Below are 23,894 nucleotides of genomic sequence, written 5' to 3' on the forward strand. Positions count from 1 at the left end.
AGGAAACTGGTTAGATGAGTTTCCTTAGTCCTCTCTGGCTGAGGCCTTAGTCGAGATGTGAGGGACTGACTGGGGGATGGGAGCAGGTGCTGGGAGCGGAGGGGTTCGTCCAGGGCTGCTGCAGTGTGTGTAGGGGGCAGCATTTACACTTGTGTGTGAGTCCCTAAGGTCTGCCTTGGAAAAGCCACTCCCCTAACCCTGGGCTAGGATCCTGAGACCCCTTGTGGAAGCCCAAAGGAAGGGGTTGGGATGTGGAGAAGCCAGGGGAGAGAATGATGATGGTTTAACTAAACTGCATCCTCCTGGAGGGCGCTTTGCTTGTGTGTTTGTTTCTATACCAGGAGGCTCATGCTTAGAAATTGAAAGGAGCCCAGCCTGGAGGAGATACCCTGCTGGCCACCTCACCCCCCCCCCCCAGTTCTGGCAGGTGGGAAAGGAAGGTGGGGGCACCCTCAGATGTAAAGATTCATATGGACCCTTTTTCAGCCCAGATGAGAGAGCTATGGGCCCTACTCCCAGAGGGCGACTCCCTTCCAGCCAAGACCTGGAATCTGAGTGGTTGGTCCCGTTGGGTAATAGCCTCAGGTCATGAGGAAGTGCATCAGGCTGTTCGGCCATAGCTCCTGCAGTAACTTTGTCTCCTGTTCCCTTTGAGACATGATCTTATGTAGTCCAGACAGGGCTTAAATGCCTACCTAGCTAAGGATGGCTTTGAACTTCCAATCTTCCTGCTTCTACCTCTGGTTTTATGTGGTACCGTGTAACAAAGCCAGGCTTTCCTGACAGGCGAGCACTTCAGCACTGCGTCCCAGCCTTTCTCCCTTCTTTTTGGAAACACCTGATTTATGCAATGCTTCGTGTCACCTTGATCTTGGGTCACACATCTCCCCTCTGCATGTGAGTTGCAGTAGGGCCTTGTTCCTTTTTAGCCAGGGACCTCTACACCCTGTCCCCCTCCCCTCCCCCCATCTCCACCCCCTGCCTTTCTGGGCTGCAGCGTTCTTTTGGAACATTTCTTGGTCCTGGGGACACCTTAGCTGCAGTCTGCCTCCCGAGAGATGTGTTTTCAGGTCGTGTTCTCTCACCTTATCTCCCGGAGTCTGTTTCCACCTGACCCGCCCTCCTTGTCCTTTCCCACAAAGCAATTCAGATGCCCCCAGGATGCACAGGATCCCAGAGCCTTTGGTGTCAACTTTCCTGACCCCTTTAGATCTCTTCTTCACCTGGCTTACTCATCATTTGTTACTCAGTCCCAGGCCGACTTGTACTTACGTTAGCATCTTTTTGTTTATTAATTGTTCATTCCCATGCTACCACTCAAGGCACTGTAGATAATCTGTATACATGCCTTTTCCCCCTCTAGACCTCAGGGTCTTCAAAGACAGGGGCAATGTAGCATTCATTTTAGTGTCTCGGGGCCGAGTGTCATGCTCAGAAGTGTTAAATTCCCCAGCTGGTGGCCTGACCTTCTGGAGCTCTCGTGCATCTCATAACTCCACTCTCTGGATGTTTGTTTTGTCTTCACAGTACAAGGCCTTGAACCTAAGACCTGGAGCATGCTAGCAACCACTCTGCCCCTGAGCTGTCCCCTAGCCCATGCTGTCCCTTTACCCCCTTTTGGTATTGATGCACTTGTTTCTCCGAATAGAACAAGCTCTGTGTGTGATTCATTCTTATGTCTCCCACGTGGCTGCCACAGTGTCTTTTGCAGAGTAGGTGCTGAGAAAATGCTGAGTGAGCGAATTCTGAAGCTCACAGCCTAGGAGGGAAGCTCCTGATATCCTGAGTGACAGTCGCCATGTAGGTGTGAGGGACAAAGGTAGGGCCCCTTCAGAGGGATGCTGGTGTCTTTTGTTACTGTTGTGTTGCTGTGAAGAGACACCATACCTGTTCTTTTGCTCCAGTGTTAGGATAAAGCTGGAAGGGGGACCTGTGTGGGGACCATGGTAGATTCCATGGCTGGCGAGGGTGACCAAGGTGGGGGGGGGGGCAAACACACCAGGCAGAAAGAGCTTGAGTGAGAAATTTTATTGGAAAGGGGAGGGAGGGAGAAGGGAAGAGAAAAAAGGTAAAGAGGCACAGAGAGAGGGCGGGAGCAGAAAAGAGGAGAGCGGACAGAGCAGAAAGAGCAAAGAGCATATGTGGGCGGGGTCTGTCTTTTAAAGGGGCCCTTTGCACCGGAGTGCAGATTGGTACTCATGGAACCCTGGGCTGACCAGAGTACTGCCTGAGTGCATTCTGCCAGGTGACAGAGCCAGGCCAGTGTAATGCCTGAATCCTTACAATACCCAAGGCAGCTTATAATAGAAAGCATTTAACTGGGGGCTTGCTTACAGTTTCAGTTTCAGAGAGTGAGTCCGCGACCATATGGCGGAAAACATGGCTGCAAGCAGGCAGGCAGGCAGGCAGTAGCTGAGAGCTTACATCTGATTCATAGGTTGGAGGCAGGGGTTGGGTGGGAGAGGAAGGCTGGGGCTGGTATGGGTTTTTGAAATCTCAAAGCCCATCCTCAGTGACCACACCTCTTCCAACAAAGGCCACACCTCCTAATCCTTCCTAAACAGGTCTACCTGTGTGAACCAAGTTTCAAGAACTCTCTGAGCTTCTGAGGGCCGTTCTCATCTAAACCAGGACAGCCCTGGGCTCTTTTGTACTTCTCTGCTTCTTTCTGTTCGTATTCCCTGAGACTTAGGGAACACTGGCTCTCTTCGTGCTGCATTGACTTGTGCCCCCTGTGAAGCGATACTTAAAACCCAAGGACCAGTGTGAAGGATGGGATTTGTTGGTCACCTATCTGTGCTTTTGCTTCCATGATGCTTTGAACTCCTTTCCCCGAGGGCTAGTGGCTCCCCACAGCTCCGCCAACTCACCCTATGGAATGCTGAGGAATGTGTCGGGCTGCAATAGCAGCGGGACCCTGCCTGACTCGTGCTATGCTTGCTGGTGTTGAGAGTATCAGCTGGACTGCTCCTGTGAGACTGTGAGATCATGGTCTGAACTGTGTTGGGACCCTAGATGGATAACTCTGGTTTAGTGGGAAGGGATAGGATAAGCCGGTTTACTGAGTTTGAACCTTTATTATTGTTATTTTACATTTACTTACATTTGTTTATTTTGCACATGCGCACGTGTGTTTGTGGTGTGTATGGCGTGCATGCGCGCGCATGCATGTGCACACAATCGTACATGTATGCATGCTTGGGCATGCGCTCTACATCACCTGGAGGTCAGAGGACAACTTGAGGAAGTTCCAGAGGGTTCCAGAGATCGAACTCATTGTCATCTGGCTTGATGGCAAAGCCTTTACCTGCTGAGTCATAATTTGATATGGGTGGGTGAAAAATAAGGTCTACATCAGAAAAATATTTCACCCTGGTGCTTTTGGAGCGAGCGTTGTCTCTATGGTTCATGGTTGGCTTCCTGTATGCTGATGTGTGTTGCTGTATCTTCCGGTCTTGGAGACAGACGGTGAGGTTGACAATCTTGTAACTACTTTTGCTGATGGACAACTTGAAGCTCAAGGCCACATGTAGTTGTGGGAAAGTAGAGGATCTAGACTTGAAATCACTTCTCCCTGGTTCCAGGGCCTGTGGTAGGAATCGGTGCATTTTAACCTATTTCATGCACACAGCATCTCTTTGCTGCTGAGAACAGAACTCTGCAGGCCCCAATAGATTCTCACTGTGCTTCTCCTGTGCCTTTGAAGTTATTTCAATAACAAATACTATAGCTCTGAAGGTATGGTTCCTTTTATTTTTCAGTTAGCCCCCTACCTGCCTCTTCTAGGCCTCAAACAAAGCAAGCAGCTCCCCAAATGGTGGGGGGCCTTCTGGGACCTTGTAAGCCTGGATCCAGCACCTTGGCTGCCTCCTTTCTTGGTACTTTGTATCTCTTTCTGCATGGTGACAAGATTTGCCAGCAAGCTATACTGACTAACCCCAGCTGTGAGCAAAAGTAATTAATTGCCTTCCTCTGGGTATGTGAACCGTCTTGGTAGACTGAATTTTGGGGGGGAATATTTATAGGGAGGCCTTATCACTGCTGCCCTGTGTCTAGACTTGGCTGCTCACGTCTTTGCTCCAGGCTTTTATGACTGATCACTGAGTCTGTGGCATGGCAGGGCGGTCTCTGCGAGGCCAAGTATGACGAGGTTGCCGGGGTGAATGATCAGTCACTAATGCTGGATATGTCTTGGCTCATGGGACTCTTGCTGGCGGTGACTAATGTGAACACTTCCAGGAGGAACTAGCTCAGATCTTGATCTCAACCATTGTGTGGCTTTCTCTTGACTGTGGGGGGTGGGGGTGGGTGAGAGGTGTCCTAGGTATGGTCTTGGAGTTCTCCCAGTGAGCACCTACTGGTGTCTCAGCCTGTTAGAGTTAGTTCAGAAGAAACTCTTGCACATGTCAACCTCATGGGCCAATGTGTCAAGTGACACGAGGGTCATTAGAATGGAAAGAAGCTTAATAGTTTCTTTGTTCTGTGCATGCGTGCTCACGCGCGCAGGCACACACACACACACATTGCACTTTTTTTTAAGCATTAAATTTCACTTTAGATTTTTTTTTTTTTTTAAATGTGTGTATGAATGTTTTACCTGAATGTATGTATGTGGTCACTGCACAGGTACTGGGAACTGAACCTGGGTCCTCTGCACAAGCAAGTGTTCTCAACCACTGACCTAGCTTCCCACCCCTAATTCCCCAGTCTTCAAGTTAGGGAGGTCAGAATTTACTCCAGGCCCATGGGGCTGTATTCCTTGCTCTTTATAGATAACCGCTGTACCCTTAGACTTGTGGCCAGAGGCAGCAGTGTAGCATCTCTCCGGCTCAGTTTCTGACTTTCCCTTTCTCATCCTGTAGACTTCTGACTCAGGCTTCTACTGGGTGCCTTTTATGATTATGCTGGGCTCACTCAGATAATCTGAGATAACCTCTCTTCCTCAAAATCCTTTATTTGAACATGTTATGAAGGAACTTTTGTGGGCCTGGGTGCTATAGGTTCCAAGGATTGAGATGTAGCTGCCTTTGGTGGGGGACAGTGATTGGCCAACAAAAGAGTGTACATAGGGAGGGATCAGAAACGGTTGAAGCTGTGTAGATCCTGAATGTGGTGAGTGGGCGGTGTAGAGGGAGAGGGTCTCGGGACTTCCCAGTTTGAGGAAAAGCATGATAAACACAGGCTTAGGTTATGGGGGCCGGTCAGTAGGAAGTAGCAGACTGTTCCTCCCTCTGAAGCCGGGTGCCAGGGGCTTTCCTTCCCTTCCAAGGCCAAGCTGAGTTTTCTGGACTCCAGTCAGTAGGCCCAGACAGGCTTCCTCTGGAATTCAGGTGGGAGTACCCCACTGACATGGCAACCACAGTCCTGTCCTTCCTAGCAACCATGGTCTTGCTGCCTCCCAGCCAGCCAGGGGCTGCTATTGCCCTTGGGTGGTGGGAAAATGGATTCCCTGGGGGGAAGTGAGTTTGAGCCGGCTGGGCTGGGTTTGGGTGGCCCAGAAACTCCGGTCACACTGTTCACACAACCTCTCCAGAACACATTGCTAACATTGAACACAATCACTCCCCAGAGAGCGTCTCAAGACTCCGGGGCCCTTGGATCTCTAGGAGGCGTGGAATGGGTGGAATGGGCCCATGAGCCACACAGGGAGAGTGACAAAAAGCCGCACCTCCTCAGAGCCCTGCCTCCCCTGAGAACCTCGGAGGGGTGTGTGTAGCTTTAAGAACAGATTGGCAAAAAACGGGACTTCTGCGAACACTTAGGAAGTAAGTATGGTGCGGGTGTGTGCCGAGGAGCTGTGGGGCTCACTTGCGACCTCTGAGGAAGTTCACATTGCTCCTCGCCCTGTCTGGGTGGAAAAGTTGTGCCTGTTCCCTGTGGCTTCCTCCTGACACCCTCTCTAGGGAGGTTCTGAAAGCGGAGCTGGGATTGCTCTGGGGAAGGTCAGAGGTCCTTCGGCTGCCTGGATCTTGAGAGTTTTGGATGTTAAGCCAAGAAGGCCAGTGGATGGAGGCTGTACTGCCATCTCTGGGCAAGGGCTGCCATTCGTGTGCTGTACAAAGGGGCCGGATGAGTTCTTCCCCCATGGGGGCCCATGGTCAGTTACCTTTGGAACCCCCCCCCAGGCTTTCTTTGTGCTGCTGAGTAGGTGTGGTGCTGTGGGGCTTCTGCTCTTGGGTGTAGGGTGAGGGGCAGTAGGTGAAAAGTGATGTTAGCCTTTTGGCACCAGAATATCTTCAGAGTCTTCAACCTCTCCACCTGCCAGACTTGAGGTTTGTCCCAAGCATGCTCTTACCTCTCCTGCCTTCTCTGCTTGCCTGCCAGAGAGGGACAGTTAGAGGGAATGTGGCCAGTTCTTGGGGTTTTCTCCCAAGATTCCAGAAGGCCCCAGGGGTTCTTCCGGGGAATCTTTTGTGGAAGGAAGAGTGGATTTTAATTGCCTCAATGAGAAGAGGCCTGAGGACAGCACAGAGACACTGGCTATGTCTAGGGACCTGGGGTACCCCCTTTTGGGTCAAACTGAGGGCACACCACCGCGGCATTGTTGGAAGGGAAAGGTGTGGAACTTGGCTCCTCCAGTCTACTGCCGAGAACCCAAGGGGCCTGTTGCAGCCTGCCTGCCTCCTTGCCTGGGGAGACTCAGGGAAGGTCCTTGGGGAGGTGGGGCACACACTACACGTGTGTGGGTGGAGGAAGGGAGTAGATACATTTCAATTTAGATGGGGGGGGGTGTAAGGAAGAAAGGAAGCGAGGAAGGGTGACCTTCTGGTCCCGTCCCTGGAGTGGGGGAACTTCTCAAGGACGGCTTCATAGCGCAGGACTTGAGATTCGGTTCTCTAGAAGACTGGTTTATGGATTGATAACTGATGGGGTTGGCTCCTACTGAAAGGTGGACGTGGCCTGTGGTAGGATAGGCGGGCATGGTCTCTGGAGGCAGGCGACACCTAGGGACGTGAGACCGTGGTAGGACAGGTGGGCTTGACTCTTGATTGCTACTTCATCTCTTTTCTCAGTAGAACTCGTCTCACAAGACGAGTTCGAGCCTGGCAGTGGTGGTGCGCACTTGCATACCTTTAATCCCAACAGGGAGGCAGAGGCAAGCAGATCCGTGAGTTTGAGGCCAGCCTGGTCTACAGAACGAGTTCCAGGTTTGAGGAACCAAACTCTTGTCCTGGTTTAGGGTGAATCTTGCATGGTGGGTGCTGCCGGCAGGTAGGAAGGACAGGTAGCTCTGCCCAAGGGAGCATTTGGGCAGGATTTGGTTTAGGAGTCTGCACTGTACACTTGGCAGTGGCACAGGGTGGCCCGTTGGAGTAGGATGGGCCTTCTCTGTTACTACCCTGTGGCCAGCCTAACCATTTCCTCTTGAACCCTGCCCTGCCTTACTCACCACCACTCTGGTTTTGCCCTGTCATGGCCCCCTGCCTGGGAGAGAGGACGTTGTGAGATCATGCCGCAGGCCTTCTGTTGTCATCAGAGACATGGAAAGTCTGGCCCCGGGAGTCCTCTGCTCGCTGCTTCCCTGTGGCCCATGGCCCTTTGACCCAGAGTCTGTATTGTCCCAGAGGCCAGGGGCTGTGACAGGTGTGAGGTCCTTTAGGGAGGTAGCGGCTGTGAGAGCGAGCGTGGGCTCTCTGTGCGCAGTGCATCTGTACAAGGGCACTCAGGATGGTGCTCACTGCAACGTGTTGTTAGGGACAGGTGAGACTTAGTGCCCTGCAGCACTTAGACCATTGAGCTACTGCCGCCCTGTTTTATTTCCGCTCCAGGAGTTCAGGCAGCAGGTACTTGGCTTTCAACAGGACACCTGGGTTTGCAAACAGGAAGCTGTTATTTAGCTAGAGAAGTGGGGTCCCAGTGAGTGACTCTCAGAAGGTTCCTTTCAGACACTAACCCCCTGGTCGTGTATGAGGGATAAGATAGGGCTGTGGTGACTTTTGCTATGAGGCTGGCTGTGAAATCCTTTGGGGACTTGGGTCTTTTCCGTTTAGCTTCCCCACAGGAGCTGACATGACCCCAGGGCTAATCTGGGAAAGATCTCAGGCCATAAGTCCTTGCCTGGTTGTTTTTCCAGCTGGGACTGATGGGGGTGGAGGTCAAGGGCAGAGTAGAGCTTGGGCCCAGTCTCCATGCAAAAGAGCACAGCTGGTTAATGAGAAGGCTCTTGGAGGAAGGAAGCAGCAGCAGCTCTTGGCTTCTGAGTGCTCCCCCTAAGACTTAGCTCCCTGGCTCCTGAGTACTCCCTCTAAAACTTAGCAGAGGCAAACACCAGCACCAATCCTAGAGCTGCTGCTGGGTCCTTCAACCATCACGTGATAGGTTTATGTAGCACACCTTGGAGTGCTCTGTATAAAATCCCTTAGCTGGGACACAGTGACAAAGTTCCAACCTTGAGAAGTGCCTGGCCGGGCTAGTGTTGGACCATTAGTGGGTCAGAACATGCCTTCAGCTTAATAAAGCAACAGGCTGGAGATAAGGCTTTGGTAGCATGCTTGCCTAGCATTCACAAAGCGCTGGGGTTGAGCCCCAGCACGCTATAAATTAGTTGTGGTGGCTTGTGCCTGTAATCCCAGGAACCTGGAGGAGCAGGCAGGAGGGTCAGAAGGTCAGGGTCATCTTTGGGAGTTGGAAGCCAGCCTTTGGGTATTTGAGACCCTGTCACACGAAAGAGGAAAAAAAAATCTTGTCGAAAGCATCAAGTTGATTGCCATTGCTACTCACCAAACTGGTCCTAAGGATCCCTGCTTATGTAACCGGTAGCCCGGAGGGTCTCAAGCTAATCAAGGTCACACAGTGAGATAAGAAAAGAGAAAACCCGAGGCAACGGGAGTGCATAGCAGAGGCCTCCAGCTCTGCTGCTGCTTGTGGGGAGGTTCCTGGAGAGAGAACTTCTAGGCTGAGACTAGAAGGTTGAGTACGAGGCAGAGTAGATATGGAGGAATAATGCCAGGCAGAGAAGGCAACGCCTGCCAAAGGCAGAGCCCAGACACCCTAGTTTCCAGGTAAGGGCAGAGAGAGACTCAAGAAAACAGGCTGGAGTGACGACAGCACGTTATAGATCCTGTTGGCCAGGGCTGGTCTGGCAGTGGCAGCCTCTGAGTCCTAGGTTGCAGTTAAGAACCCTTGAGACGGTAGCGGTGAGGGAGGTTGTGGGTGTGTGTGTGTGTGGGGGGGTCTGTCCTCCTCCTTTTCCTCTTTCTACTCCTCAACAAACTGCTCCTAATGATCCCCACTCCTCCTCCTCTCCCTGCTCCTCCCCTGAGGAATCAGCAAGCGAGGGAGCATCCTGGCTTTGGTCTCCTGGGTAGGCAGGAGGTGTTCTGTCTCTCGGGAGTGGGCTGTGAGCAGTACCATCTGCTCTGGGAATAAAGTCCACCTGTGGCTGTGTTTGCCTCACCTGGGTGCAGCTTCCTGCCTTGTATGTGTTCTGCCCAGCTGTGCTGAGTGGAGACTCAGCTGTTGCTCAGCCCTGGGGAATTTCCTGGTATGGCTGAGTCAGGGGCCTGCCTACACCAGGTACCTGGGAGTGGGGCAAGGGGTGGAGTTGACTCAGTTTCCCCCATCCTTTCTCCTCCCTCTCAGTGTGGAGAAAGCATCAGGTACAGTTGGGGTTACCGGTGCTCCCAGATTTAGCAGTGTTTCGGGGAGTATTACATACTGGTTGTAACACTGTAAGAACCTGGGCTGGTAGAATGATTCAGTGGCTGGAAGTGCCAAGCTTGATGATTTGGATTTAATTGAAGACATGAAGCTAAAGGCAGAAGGAGGGATCCAACTTCCACACTTTGTCCTCTGACCCAGTGACCCCCAGCATGGACCCAGGCAGCCAGGCACATGGGATGCACGTTTTGATAGCTACCATTATCATCCTGTACTGATGGTTTGTGGAGCATTAACTCGAGGACAGCCAGCAGATTGTATCACCTTGAGGACATAGCTTCAGGGTATACTCTATGATATAGGTAAAGCCCCGAGAGGCTAAGCGTTTTGTCCAAGTGGCAGTTCTAGTTTGTCTAGTTTTCTTTTAAATAACAGATTTATATAGGCTCTCATGAAGCCAGGCTAACCTGGAACTCACTATACGGCTGAAGGTGACCTTGAACCTCTGATACTCTTACCTGTACTTCCTGAGTGCTGGGGTTACAGGTGTGGACCACTATGCCTATGGGCTGTTTGTGTGTTTGGTTTGTTTTTTGTGTGGCTTTGGCTGTCCTGGAACTTACTCTAGACCAGGCTGGCCTCAAACTCACAGAGATCTGCCTGCATCTGCCCTCTTAGTTCTGGGATTAAAAGCAAGTGCCACCACTGTCTGGCTATGTCTGGTTTTATGTAATACTAAGAATTGAACTTACAGCCTTGTGCATGCTAGGCAAGCACTTTACCAACTGAGCTGTATTCTTAGCCCCTGGAACTGGGTTTGAGTTCTTCAGAAGGTACACGAGACCATTGTGTCAGCTTGGGTGGCCTCTCTGCTCTTCTGGGGCTCACATTTGTGAGAACTTGGCTGTCTCCTGTTGTAGACCACCTGTCTCCACCCTGGGAGAGATAGAGGCTGAGCTGTAGGGATCCTGAAAGAGCAGAGCTTAAGCATCCTTGCCGGGAGGGAATGGCCTTCCTCGGTGTTTAGGCTTTTGTGTGAGTGTGTGTGTTGTGTTTTGTTTTTTTTTTTTTTTTTTTACTGCATTTATTTGTTTGGGCGGTGGTTGGACATGCCATGCACACATTTGGAGGTCAGAGGACACCTTGCAGGAGTCGGCTCTCTTTTGACCATGTGGGTCTCAGTCACGGAACTGAGACTTGGTGGCGAGTGCCTTCACCTGCTGAGTCATCTCACTGACCTTACTTTTAAAAGTTGTGATAACATATACAAAAGTGGAAATTTACTACCTTAAGCCGTTTGTAAATGTAGTTCAGCGATATTACGTACATTCATACCGTCCTGACATCACTATCCATTCAGGGGCTGTTTCATCTTCTTAGAGTGAACTTTGCACCCACTATCAGTGACTTCCCATCCTGTGATCTCCCAGTCTCTGGCAACCTCGCCTCCTCTCTCTGAGTCTGTAGGTACTCAGAGCTTGACCCTCCATCTGTCTGTTTTGTTCCAGAATCTCCCCGAGGTGACAGTCCCAGGCAGCGATGCCAGGATGCCCGTCTCTACTACCCTCCACCAAGATGGCAGCCAGGAGCGGCCACCAAGCCTAATGTCTACCACTTCCTCATCTGGCTCCTCCCGTGATAGCCACAGTGTCATGGAGGAGCCCACAGGTTCCGCAGCTTCAGCCCAGAACGGGACAGGCTCCCCTTGGGGCCGGCATGTTCCCAACAGCAACAACAACTCCAGTGGCTGGCTGAACATGAAGGGACCCCTTTCCCCATTCAATGGCCGTGCAGGGACAGGTCCTGCCCATCACAAGCTGAGCTACCTGGGCCGGGTGGTGCGAGAGATTGTGGAAACCGAGCGCATGTATGTACAGGACCTGCGCAGTATTGTGGAGGTCAGTACCAAGGCTGGGCGGGGCCGGCCATCCCTCCAAGAGGCCTGGGATGCTGGCCTCCAGTGGCCCAACTCTTCAGTACAACCAGGATGGCAGGCTTTCCCTGGCACACCTGTTCCTGTATACCTGCCTCCCATGAGGCCATGAGAAAGCTTTGGGGGACCTACCTGGTGGGAACTGTGGACTCGCACGTTTCCTTATGACACCAAGCCACACAAGTAGGGTAATAGGATTTCTTGTAGGTGCTAAGGGAGTGGGCCCTGTGCTAGCAAAGGGAGGGGCTTTAGCATGACTAGGAGGACCTAGTTGTTCTGCAGGGATTAAACCTGTGCAGGTACATCCAGGTTCCCCACACTCTGCTGTTTCCTGGGCCTGGCGCCGTGGGCATGGGCACAGTGTCTAGAGCCTCCAGCAAAATGAATAGGGCTGGCAGGGGCAGTGTGTCATACTGTAAGGCACACAGGGAAAGGTGGCATGTACCTGCCCTTGAGGGACCCTCTGCCTGGTGGGGAAGCGGGGGTGTGAGTCCGTTAGGACTACATAGCAAATTACCACAAACCTAGTGGCTTAAAGTACCAGAAATGAATTCTCTGTCAGATTGTGTTCATTAAGAAAAACGTGTAGGCTGGAGAGATGGCTCAGCGGTTAAAAGCATTTGCCTGGCTGTGCTTCCAGAGGTCCTGGGTTCAATTCCCAGCACACATGGTGGCTCACAACCATCTGTAATAGGATCTGATGCCCTCTTATGACATGCATGAAACAGAGCACTCATATACATAAAATATACCAATAAATAACTATAAAAGCTGGGTGTGGTGGCCACAGCTTTAATTCTACCACTCAGGAGGCAGAGGCAGCGAGTTTCAGAGTCACTTCTGTCCTTCTGTTTTTACGTGCTTCTAGGGATTGAACTCAGGTCACAGGGCAAGTGCCTTTGCCTGATGCGCCGTCTCACCGGCCTCTTGGTTTGGTTTCTTTGAGATGAGATGCCTAGCCTGGCCTTTAACTCTTGACTCTGCCTCCCAAGTACGGGGATTGAAGGAAACCAGAGCTAATATTTATTCTCTGTTGTCCTTTGGCCTGTGGCTGCATTAACCCCTTCCCACCACCTGCTTTATGTCTTTGCCCTTTTCTCTTAGAAGAACATCAGCCTTTAGACCTAGAGCCTCCTTAAATATCAAATGATGTCGTCTTGAGAAATTTAACTAATGATACCCACAAAGACCGTTTCCAAATAAGGTTACATCCCAAGTTGCCAAGTGGATGTGAATTTTTGAGTAAATACCCGCAGCTCAGTACAGTGGACACTGCCTGTGAAATTGTGTCACAGCTGTAAAATGCAGTATGGATTAAGGTGTGATTAGGGGTGTTAGGTGATCAAGCCTAGAGATACGGGGGTCCTCATACCTCTCTCCATGTAGGACTACCTCTTGAAGATTATTGATACTCCCGGGCTCCTGAAGCCAGAGCAAGTCAGTGCCCTCTTTGGGAACATAGAGAGCATCTATGCACTGAACAGGTATGTGCTAAGCCTGTTGTGCACTGGGGCACTCGTGAGAGCCTGAAGAGAGTCCTTGGGTGTCTGGACACATGGGCTGTGACACGTAGGCTTCACTGTAGAGATGGGGAGTTGAAGTCTACCCTAGCTCTGTGCTAGAAGAGGGCAGCAGCTGACCTTTCTATGGGTTATAATTTGAAGTCACATACTTGCTGGTTCTAGCACCTTCTGGGTCTTCACCACACCACTAGGCCTTGCTCACTTGTGCTCTTCATGTGGGGGCTTTTTCTTCTGTATCATCTCGCACATCTTATACTTTATTTCTCTTCCTTCCCACTGATCCCAAGGGACGTAAAGACACTCTGGAGGGCTGACTTATTACAGCGGTTCTCTACCTGTGGGTCGTAACCCCTCCAGCAAGCCTCTTTATCTCCAAAAAAATATTTACATTATGATTCATAACAGCAGCAAAATTACAGTTACGAAGTAGCAACAAAAATAATTGTATGGTTGTGGGGTCACCACAACATGGGGAACTGTATTAAAGGGTTGCAGCATTGGGAAGGTTAAGAACCACAGGTAAAAGAGACTTGATGAGTTTGGGAAGGCTGGGTCTACTGCCGTGGGACCACAGAAACTCAGACAACAGTGTTGACAGGGCAGGAGGACTCTTCCGTTGCAGCTGGAGGAGTCTGGGCAGTGTGTAGGGAGGTGGGTAGGGTGCAGACAAGACTAAGGAGGGTGTAGGGAAGGCAGCTAGGGAGAGAGGAGGAAGCAGATGGAGATGCGGTCACCGTTGTCTTCTCAAGTCCTCCCCACCAAGATCAGAATGACCAGTCTCCCCCTGCCTCTCTGCTCCTGCACCCTCCCATCTCTCTGGGGGCATTCTTGCTTCTTTCCTCTCCTTATCCTCCTTTAATCTCTGCTTTTGTGTGTTTGACTCCTGCCCACAGAGGAGCTGTGTCCTCTCCGGAGGTGGGTATCCATGTCTCCTCTTCCGATGCTGCTTGCTGAGCATGCGGGTCCTTCTTTTTTTTGTGGCATGCTGGATACTTTCTGTGGTTGCCGCCTGGGGCAGGGTGGAAGCTGAGGCTCACAGCATGATTCCAGGGCTGGCTGGGGATCTGTCTGAGGAGGTAGGCAGGGGGTGTGTAGCTACAGAGGTGGCTACAGACTTTAGGGTCGGTCTAATGGCCTCTCACCTGTCACCCAGCCAGCTTCTCAGAGACCTGGACAGCTGCAATAGTGACCCTGTGGCTGTGGCCAGCTGCTTCGTGGAAAGGGTAAGAAGGACCTGGTCCTTGCTCCTTATCCCTGGGGATTTCTGTCCAAGGCTATTGAGTGGATGGGATGCTCCAGACAAACAGATGCAAAGGGGTGACATTGTGCTCCGGGGGTCAGGAACCTGTCCTTTGGTCCCATCCTGTTTTCTAGTCAAATGAGAATCTCTCTGAAATCATTCTTTTGTTTTGCTTTTTGTTTGTTTGTTTTTTGTTTTTCTGGTCTTCCCTTAGAGCCAAGAGTTTGATATCTACACTCAGTATTGCAACAACTATCCCAAGTGAGTATCTTTGGTGAGAGAGGGTCATTTGATGAGTACAGGGCTCCTGCCTCCTCACCAGACCTTCCCCAGATGGTAACTCCCACTCTTACCCCACCCAGCTCGGTAGCTGCCCTGACTGAGTGCATGCAGGACAAGCAACAGGCCAAGTTCTTCCGAGACCGGCAGGAAGTTCTGCAACACTCCCTGCCTCTGGGCTCCTACCTGCTGAAGCCCGTCCAGCGCATCCTCAAGTACCACCTGCTGCTCCAGGTAGCTCAGGGCTTCTCCCCAGGATATGCTCTGGGGTGCCGGGCAGAGCCTTGGCATCGGCCTTGCTCAGACCACTTGTCTTTTATCCAGGAAATTGCCAAACATTTTGACGAAGAAGAGGATGGCTTTGAGGTGGTAGAGGATGCCATCGACACAATGACCTGTGTGGCCTGGTACATCAATGACATGAAGAGGAGGCATGAGCACGCTGTTCGGCTACAGGTGCTCTGGGGCTGGGAGGTGACAGGCCTTGGGAGAAGGAATATTGTCACCATGCTTAGCTGGGTTGAGGGGTGGTGTCTGCGGGAGCCTTCGGGGTGAGGTCTCTGACCTTCCTGCGGACAGTGAAGCCTGACTCTCTGGGTGTCGGGGTCTCTGGTGCAGGAGATCCAGTCACTGCTCATTAACTGGAAGGGACCAGACCTGACCACCTATGGAGAACTGGTCCTGGAAGCCACCTTCCGTGTACACCGCGTGCGCAACGATAGGACTTTCTTCCTCTTTGACAAGATACTGCTCATCACCAAGAAGCGGGGCGATCACTTCGTCTACAAGGGTCACATTCCGGTAACTGAGCTGTCATCCTTGCATATGCTGCCTTCTGTTTTCCTCCTGGATCCTGGCTCCTCAGCTTCCTTCTGGCTTCATCGGGCTCCAGGGCCATCTTCAGAGCCTGTCCCCTTCTCTCCTGCTTAATCGCCTTGTTCTCTGCCCCCAGTGCTCCTCGCTGATGCTGATCGAAAGCACCAAAGACTCCCTTTGCTTTACCGTCACCCACTATAAACACAGCAAGCAGCAATATAGCATCCAGGTGAGCAGCGGCCCACACGAGGGGCTGGGGACCAAAACTTGAAAGCATATGCATGCGGCTGCCCCATGCTCTAATGCCTCCATCTGTTAAGTGAGATCATTGGGGACTTTGCACAGACCTCCCTAGCATAAGCCCTTCTTACTCCCTCTGCCCTACCCCCACCCGCCAAAGTACTGGGTGTACTCAGGCAGTCTTGACCTGAAATAATAAACCCTGTTCCTTCTCCTTGGGCCCTCCTAGGCCAAGACTGTGGAGGAGAAACGGAGCTGGACTCACCACATCAAAAGGCTCATCCTGGAGAACCACCACGCCACCATCCCCCAGAAGGTTGGCTCCTTGGGTCGTCTCAGATGGGCTTCAGGGAAAGCATGTCCCCTGGCCTAACTCCCAAGAATGTGCTGGAGCTTGGCTCCAGAGGACAGAGGTGTTAGTACAACAGCTATACGTGCCATGCATGACGCTGTATGAGCCCTCGGGTGGGCAGGTGAGGCTCAGTCAGGTAGTTACTCTGTGGGTCTCCTTCCCTTCTAGGCCAAGGAAGCCATCTTGGAAATGGACTCCTATTGTAAGTCACCCTTTTCTGCCTGTTTTGTCCCTAATTGTGTACACTGTTAGGTCAGGCAATATCTTGGGCAAACCTTGTTTGGGACTTTTGTCTAGGAACAGGAAAGGAAGGATGGGAGACTCTTTCTGTCAAGGGCTGGGACCAGTTGTGTAACTAGTGACGTGTTCCTACTACATGGCAGGACTCTCAGTGCAAGAATGTGGAAGATGGGGGACATCCTAAGGCATCCGGGACCATCTGGGGCTGATGTGGGTGGAAGATGTGTGGTCTTGAGCAGGCAGCATCTAGGTACACCGCTGGGGAACCAACAACCCGATGTTTATCTCCTGGTTACAGATCCCAGTAGGTATCGCTGTAGTCCAGAGCGGCTGAAGAAGGCGTGGTCCTCTCAGGACGAGGTGTCTACCCATGTACGCCAAGGACGCCGGCAGTCTGGTAAGAGAAGGGCTTTACGGACAAGAACCTTCTTCATAGGATCGTGGCCCAGGTCATCTGAAGTAACATAGTGGAGTGTTACTTTCTTTAAAAAACTGGGAAAGATGATAGGGTGGTCGGTGGACATCTTTGCGCCCATGTTGTCCACCACCAGACACTTCCTGGGTCTCTGTTCACCGGGGCTGCCCACCTGTTCTGGGGATACTTATTCATTCAGGACTTGGCATCTCTTCTTAGCCACCCAGACCTCCTTGCGTGGCTGCTTGGCCAGGAGTAGCACTTGGACATCATGGCTAGTTCTGGAGTCACAGAGCAGAAGCTGGGTGGGGGAAAAATAGCTTAGACCAAGTGGCACCAAATCCAGACAGGAAATATTTACTTTGGGTTATTCCATTTTTCTCTCCCGGGTTTTCTTCCATGACAGGATTTGCTAATGTGCTCTTGGAGTTATTTAGAATGAAGTGTCTGTTTAGAAAGAGAAAACCTTGCTTTTTTATTCTTAGCTCTGCCGTGATGGTGTAGGGGTTGGGAATGTTTCTGTGGCTGGTTTTCCTGTTTTTGCTAACACTTTTCTCTGATTTACCAATAAGTCTGAGGCCCAGGGACAGACCTGGATTCTATGGTAGAGCCTGGAAGTGAGCCCACATGACAGTAGCTTATAGCAAATGACTTTAGATTGAGGCTGTTGTTTCCGTTGGATTCACAAGGGTCTTGATTGACTGACACCTGTGGGGTCCGTGAACACTTGTGATTGATACCTGAACTTTGACCTTCTAGAAGGTGGAGCCAGATGGTCTCTGGACAGTTTTCATATTTTCAATGTCTGGTATTGTTCCAGGTGGCTCCTTTCTAGGCTTACCTAGTTTGGTTATATAGATTTTATGGTTAAAAGTCTCAAAGTAGGTTATTGCTTTATTGGTCTCTGGCCATCTGTATTTTTCGCCCCTTCTATAATTGTCTCTCTTTCTCTTAACATCCCCTCTTAGCTTGCCTTGGCTCAGCACTGGGAGAGCCTGGCACATGGAAGTATTCAGGCGGCAATGGCAGTTGTCCTAATTTCTTTTCTGGTGCTGTCATAGACTACTCTGCCCAGAATCCTTTGGAGAGGAAAGGATTCATTCAGCTCTCAGCTCACACTTCTAGGTCATTGTCCATCGTTGAGGGACATCAAGGCAGGACTTAAGGCAGATCTGCTTGCTATTCCACATATTACCTGTATCCAAGGAACTCACTCTACAGCCAGGACCTACAGTCGGAACCATGAAGGATGCTGCTTGCTAGCTGACTTGCTCATGTTCAGGTAGCTTCTTTATACAGCCTAGGGAATGACAGTGGGCTGGGGCCTCCTGCACCAGTTAGCTATCAAGAAAATCCCTCACAGACATGCCTACAGACCAACCTGATAAAGGCAGTTACTCATTTGAGACTTTCAAGTGATTCTAGGCTGTGGCAAGTTGACAGTTAATGCTAACAAGGATAGTCATGGTGATATTAATACTGTCATATCAGCATCAGAACTTTAGCTCTAAGGGACAGGGATATAGCTCAGTGGCAGGGCACTTGGCTACTAGCATGCCGATGCCCTAGGTTCAAGTCACCACAACAGACAAGTGTTTCCCAAACCAGAAAAGCATCCCAGCCCATGCGCACAACACACACACACACACACACACACAGAGAGAGAGAGAGAGAGAGAGAGAGAGAGAGAGAGAGAGAGAGAGAGAGAGCTCTGAGGTACAGTTATGTGAATGTACTTAAAGTTGTTGAAGTGTATACACAGGTGATGTGTCTGGTGTGTGAATTACAGCTCAATAAAACCATTGTCTCTTCAACCTAAGACTTCAGCCGTCCAGGCTGGTCAGGAAATGAGCAAATGAACACAGCTGAAGTTTTCATGTGGCTGAGATTTTAGCCTATGAATGAATACTAAGAGAGTTAATTTTCCTGAGACATGCCTCATCTCCTGGAACTCCCTAGAAGAGGATGCTGACCACGGTTGCACTTTTTCCCTTTCCTGGAGCTCATGCTTCAATGCCAGTGATGGTGTGCGAGCTGCCAAGTGTGGTGGTGGTGGCAGTGGCACTGTATGTTGCCAAGGCGATGGCCTGCATTTGAGTTGGTGTTCATCGTGACATCTCTCCCATGGTGCTGAGGAATGTTCATCCTCTTGTTCCAGCTTATTCCCTGTAGCGGCTTCTTCCTCTTGGGTGGTAGAGATCAGTTGGTGGATGTGCAGGAATTGTGTGAGAAGAAGGACTCAGACCACATGCTACAGCCTAGGTCTCCAGCTGGGCCTCAGGGACTTTGACTCTTTCCTTCCTCTAGACAGCTTATGCCAGACAGACAAGTCCCCCTTGTGATTTGTGAGAACTGTTGCGGCTCTGAAACTCTTAAATGTTCTTCTTCTAAACTTTCAACTGAAAGACTAGAATGTTTCTATATCTCGCTTTAATTTTTACGACACGTATGTCTCCGTGTGTCTAATGTGTGTATTCAAATGTGATGGCATTTGTGGGGAGGTCAGAGGACAGCTTTTGGGAGTCAGTTCTTTACTTCCTTCATGTTCTGGGGATCAAATTTGGACCATCTGGCTCAGCCTAGCCCGATGAGCTCTCTTTCTCACTAAAATCAACTGAGGGTGTTTGGGGAGATAGCTTAGTTGATATACTTGCCACATACGAATGAGGACCTGAATTGGATCCCTGGTGCCCACATTAAAAGTCAGACACAGTTGTGTGTACCTCTGGTTCCATTGTTGGGGAGTGAGAGGCAAAAGGCTCTCCGGAGCTTTCTGGATAGTAGTCTAGCGGATTGGTGAATTCTAGGTTTAGTGAGAGACCCTACCTAAAAAAATAAGGTAGGGAGTGACTGAGGGAGAATCTGAGACTGATCTCTGGTCCTTCACATGTATACACATAAATGACCATACATACACAAACACAAAACAACAAAAATGCAGTTAGGAGGGTGATGTGGCTTATCCATCATATGTGAATCCCTGGATTCATCCTCAGCACCATATAAAACAGGTGTGGTGATGTACTCTTGGGATCCTAGCACTTAGAAGGTGGCAACGCGAGAGTCAGAAGTTCAGGGCTATCCTTCGCTGCATATCAATTCTGAGGCCAGCTACACGAGACCCCTACCTTTAGAAAAGCAATTAGGAGTTTGCTTGTATGGCTGTAGATCAGGAATGGGCCTATTGTGTTTTTGTCAGTGGGTCCCTTGCGGGGGGGGAAAGGGTCAGCCTAAAGACCTCTGCGGACTCTACTGAGACTCTTACGTTGATAGAGAATCAGGGGCAGCCTTAAGCTGTCACATCTCTACCAGACAGGGTGGGGGTGGGCTGAGGGCTTTGTAGAGAGGTCTCTTGAGACAGAGTCCTCTCATCCTTCCCCTCCTGTTTTAGGTCTGTCCCCAGAAAGGCTGGGGCACAATGTCATGACACCCTTAGGCTAATGGTTGTGTTTTGTGTCTCCAGAGCCTGATTATACCCTGTTCAGCAGGGCAACACTTCCCAGCAGGCAGCAAGGACTGGAGATGCCAGGCCTTAAGGGCCGTAGAAAGTCGGGTGCGACCCCTGCTTCCCGGCTTGCACGCTATGAGGGGCTTGGTGTGGGGCATAGCTGTGTGCTGATGTGCTGCCTGTGGCAGAGATAGAGGGGCTTGAGATGGAAATGTGGCTAGTGCCTAGTTGTTCTGAAGTGGGCGGCGTGGGGCCCATACCTTCCAGGTGACTCCATAACCAAGGCCTTGCCTGGCATACTAATCCAGGGACCGAGCGGTTCTCTGTGTGTCGCAGAGGCGTAGAAGTGGCTGGGGCCCCACCTGGGGCCTCCCGTGACACTGTGGAGGAAGCTTCCCTGAGGGGGTGGCTGGGGGCCAGCTAGAGTGGACTTTGGGCTGGTGGTGATGGGCTGGCGGTGCTGTGAGCTTGCAACCCAGGTCAGGTGCAGCTGCTTCTTGGCCTGTGCTGACTGCCGGTTTGTGTTCTGTAGAGCCACCCAGACACCTGCTCAGGCAACTGAATGAAAAAGGTGAGTGTGAGAAGGGCGGCCAGGGACCCCTAGGTGGGGTGGGCGGGTGAAAGCAGGCAGCAACCCGGTTGGGGATTATGGAGGATACGCAAGAGGGACTATGACTTCAGATCTTCACCCCTGATGTTTGGGGCAGGGGGAGGGAGAGAGAGAGGGAGAGAGGGAGAGCGCGCGCCTGCCTTTGCTCCCCTGCCCACGCACACCGTGCCCCTCCCTCCTTCTGCTGCAGTGGGAGCCCAGCAGCTTGCACTACTATGTGCTGAGCTCCTGATCTGGCAGCCATTCCTTTGAAAGCCAGGACTAGGGGTGGGGCTCAGGAGCGTAGGGGCCCCTGGGAGGCTTCCCCAGGGACCCTGGTCTCTCAGAAGAGCCTCCTTCTCCCACTAACTGGTGTTCTCCTCCATGCTCCTCCCACCATGCGCTTGAACCCTGTGGTGGTGTCAGCAGCCAGAGCCGCAGGGATGAAGGTGAGAGCAGGGGCTCAGGCCAGGGAAGAGGGGCCGGAAAGAGGGGGCGTGGGTGGCAAAGCCCAGATCAGTCCCTAGGGACCCTCTCACATCGTCTTCCTACAGCAGCACCCTGTGGTGCTTGCTCGGCCTGCATCCTCTGATTTTCCCCTCTTGGGATATAGAGGCTTTTTGGGGACTTTATTCCCACCTAGATCTCAGCCCTTCTCACACAAAACGCCCCACTCCAGAGGAGGCCCTAGAACTGGCAGCTGGCCTTGAACTCGCAGAGATCTGCCTGCCTCTGCTTCCCAAGTACTGAGATTAAAGGCGTACTCCATCACTGCCCAGCAGGAGTAGATTTTTATATGTAGCCATTTCTAGCCACCTACAGGAGGGAGGTTGCCCACAAGGCAAGTCACAGGGCGCTCTTGTGCTCTGAACAGCATGCAGGCAGTGCCGGAGCCCTCCTGGACTTTGGGCAGCCACCCCGTGCACAGGGCCTGCAGCCAGAGGCCGAGGGGGCTGCCAGGGAGGAGCTCGAAGACGAGGAGGCGGTGGCGGAGGAGGAACAGCAGCAGCAGCCCTTCCCAGCCTCCCTGGCAGGGCATGAAGGCAGTGAGAAGAAACCTGGGCCAGAGCTCCCAGGCTCAGAGGAGGAAGAGGAGGAGGAGGAGGAGAGTCTGGCAGTGGCGGAGCAGGTAGCAGACTTTGCCAGCTCCCTGCTGGCTGCCCTCCACTGCTGGCATTATCGAGCCAACGCTTTACTTTTCTCCCGGGGTGCTATGGTGAGGTGTCTCTTTGATCTCCCTTCTTCTTTGCATGTTGCCTGGCATGTGCATGTCCTTCCTGTGTCCTCCCCACCCCATTGTTCCTTTCCCTCCAGCTGTCAGCACTTCTTAACTCACTTACTGTCACGCCCTGGTGAGCCCCTGGCATGCACACTGTTCTAGGACTGGGTACCCACTGGTATACTACCCACTGGGCAGGACTAACAGGGCAGGGGGGTGGGAAAGCCAGCATCCATTAAGTGAGAAGGTCACCTCACTGCATCTGTAAGGGAAAGGCAGGCTGGGCTTTTCTCAAACTGCACACTTTGCAAGGGTTTCTGTGGCCCCGGGCCTGGCAGTTCAGTTGTTTGGAATGACTTGGGCATAGGACTGGTTCTCAGGTACTTCCTGTATCTCTGCGGGGGTGTGGGAGGCACTGTCCATGTTGGAATGGAATGCAGAAGGGAACCAGTTCTCAATTGTCAACTGATTTCTGCTTGCTGCAGGGAAAGAGACACAGGGAATCTGAAGGCTCTAAAAGCTGCAGAAGGACCAGTGACCGGTCTCCAACCAGTGCAGAGAAACGCATGAGCTTTGAGTCTGTTTCTTCCCTGCCGGAGGTGAGCATCCAGCAGATGAGAGGGAGATGGTTCAGGGGACCTGGAGTCCAGAGCTCCGGGTCTACAGGCAGAGGTTTCGAGCAAAGGGACTCTCCACTTCCTGGCCCTTGCCCCTTCCAGAGGCCTGGCCAGCCTAGGGGTGTGTGATTTGGCAAACAGCCAGCCTGTTCCTCTGAATTCAACAAAGATGACCTTCACTGGGCCCCTTCAGACAGACTGCCTGTAACAGACATAAGGTATGCCCTGAACAATATGCTAAGTTGTGCCTGTGGCCACCTGGGCAAAGGGTAGAATATGCATATCCATTGGGTACCCCTTGCTTTTTCCTCCAGTGCCCAGCAGCTGCTCCAGAAGTAAAAGAGGCTTGGAGAGGCTGCAGGACAGGCTGCACTCCAGGCAGCATGAGAGGGGGCAGTGGACCTAAGTCCTTTGCTTCCTCACAAGTTAAAAGGAGACAAGGTCGTGAGCTAGACCCAAGGGTTGAGCCTCAGCTAGAACAGAGCTGAAAACCTAGACAACCCCAGATAGAAATAGAGTTGTCCACTTAAGCTGCTGCACCAACGTACCGTAGACCAAGTGCAGATAAACAGCGGAAATGTGTTGTTCAGAGTACTGAGGCTGCTAAGTCCAAGATCAAGGCACTGTCAGCTGGCTCACTGTCTGATGAGCGTTCCCTGTCTGCCTCAGTCACACACTTGCTGTGTCCTCACAGCAAGGAAACTCCCTTTACCCCTTTTATGAGGCATGAGTATGGAGTCCTTGTGATGTCCTTCCTAAAGACCTTACTTCATGCTCTCACAGTGGACAGCAAGTTCTTTCATGACATTTCTGGGCTACCGCTAAAGACTCGGAGCATGACAGTTTTACCGTCTAGGAATAATAGAATGTGGTGAGCCCTATGTGTAACTTAAATTGTCTAGAATCTAGTCATTCGTGTTTCTGTTATGCCGCTAGCCCATTACATTTTCTAGTAACCGTGTTAAGAAAGAAAAAGAAGCTGGGCAGGCCAGCCTAAGATACAAAGCAGTGTGAGGCCACAGTGGGCTCTATGAGAACCTGTCTCAAAAGAAAAGTGGGTAAAAGTGAAATTAATTTTGATGTCTTATTTTACGTAGCCCGACAGCGCCAAAGTAAAATTACTGATACGTTCTGTGTTTTACACAAAGCCTTCAAAATCTGGATGTATCTTACCCTCCCAACCAGGACTTGATTTGGGCTGGCTTCATCTCAGATGCTGGTGACTTCTGTGGTGGGTAGCACAGGTCTAGATCATGGGTGCCATGCGGCTCTGCAGATTATGGAGTCGGGTCTGGTGCTTCTGAATTTTTGTGTCTGTACTGATCTTCTCCCTGTGCCAGCAGCTTACAGTTCCAATGACCAGGTGGTCAGGAGGGAGTTCTG

General features: G+C 51.5%; 1 protein-coding gene across 4 annotated transcripts in view; it reads left to right on the plus strand.

The window, feature by feature from the left end:
* Plekhg3 (pleckstrin homology and RhoGEF domain containing G3) overlaps nucleotides 1-23,894 on the plus strand; it is a 41,784-nt gene that overhangs the window by 13,935 nt on the left and 3,955 nt on the right. For 2 of the 4 annotated variants that reach the window (XM_051196016.1, XM_051196015.1), the window contains exons 2-17: nucleotides 11,109-11,498; nucleotides 12,920-13,017; nucleotides 14,210-14,279; nucleotides 14,511-14,557; nucleotides 14,659-14,809; nucleotides 14,900-15,031; nucleotides 15,194-15,376; nucleotides 15,528-15,620; nucleotides 15,861-15,947; nucleotides 16,152-16,185; nucleotides 16,522-16,620; nucleotides 20,102-20,191; nucleotides 20,619-20,657; nucleotides 21,105-21,124; nucleotides 21,550-21,891; nucleotides 22,380-22,493. In XM_051196016.1, coding sequence (XP_051051973.1) covers nucleotides 11,148-11,498; nucleotides 12,920-13,017; nucleotides 14,210-14,279; nucleotides 14,511-14,557; nucleotides 14,659-14,809; nucleotides 14,900-15,031; nucleotides 15,194-15,376; nucleotides 15,528-15,620; nucleotides 15,861-15,947; nucleotides 16,152-16,185; nucleotides 16,522-16,620; nucleotides 20,102-20,191; nucleotides 20,619-20,657; nucleotides 21,105-21,124; nucleotides 21,550-21,891; nucleotides 22,380-22,493 — 1,950 coding nt within the window. In that variant the 5' untranslated portion in view covers nucleotides 11,109-11,147. The remainder of the gene's footprint in view (nucleotides 1-11,108; nucleotides 11,499-12,919; nucleotides 13,018-14,209; nucleotides 14,280-14,510; nucleotides 14,558-14,658; nucleotides 14,810-14,899; nucleotides 15,032-15,193; nucleotides 15,377-15,527; nucleotides 15,621-15,860; nucleotides 15,948-16,151; nucleotides 16,186-16,521; nucleotides 16,621-20,101; nucleotides 20,192-20,618; nucleotides 20,658-21,104; nucleotides 21,125-21,549; nucleotides 21,892-22,379; nucleotides 22,494-23,894) is intronic. The other 2 variants (XM_051196017.1, XM_051196018.1) reach the window with 2 other exon arrangements.

This window comes from Phodopus roborovskii, unplaced genomic scaffold (genome assembly GCF_943737965.1).
Source record: "Phodopus roborovskii unplaced genomic scaffold, PHOROB, whole genome shotgun sequence".
Lineage (NCBI taxonomy): Eukaryota > Metazoa > Chordata > Mammalia > Rodentia > Cricetidae > Phodopus > Phodopus roborovskii.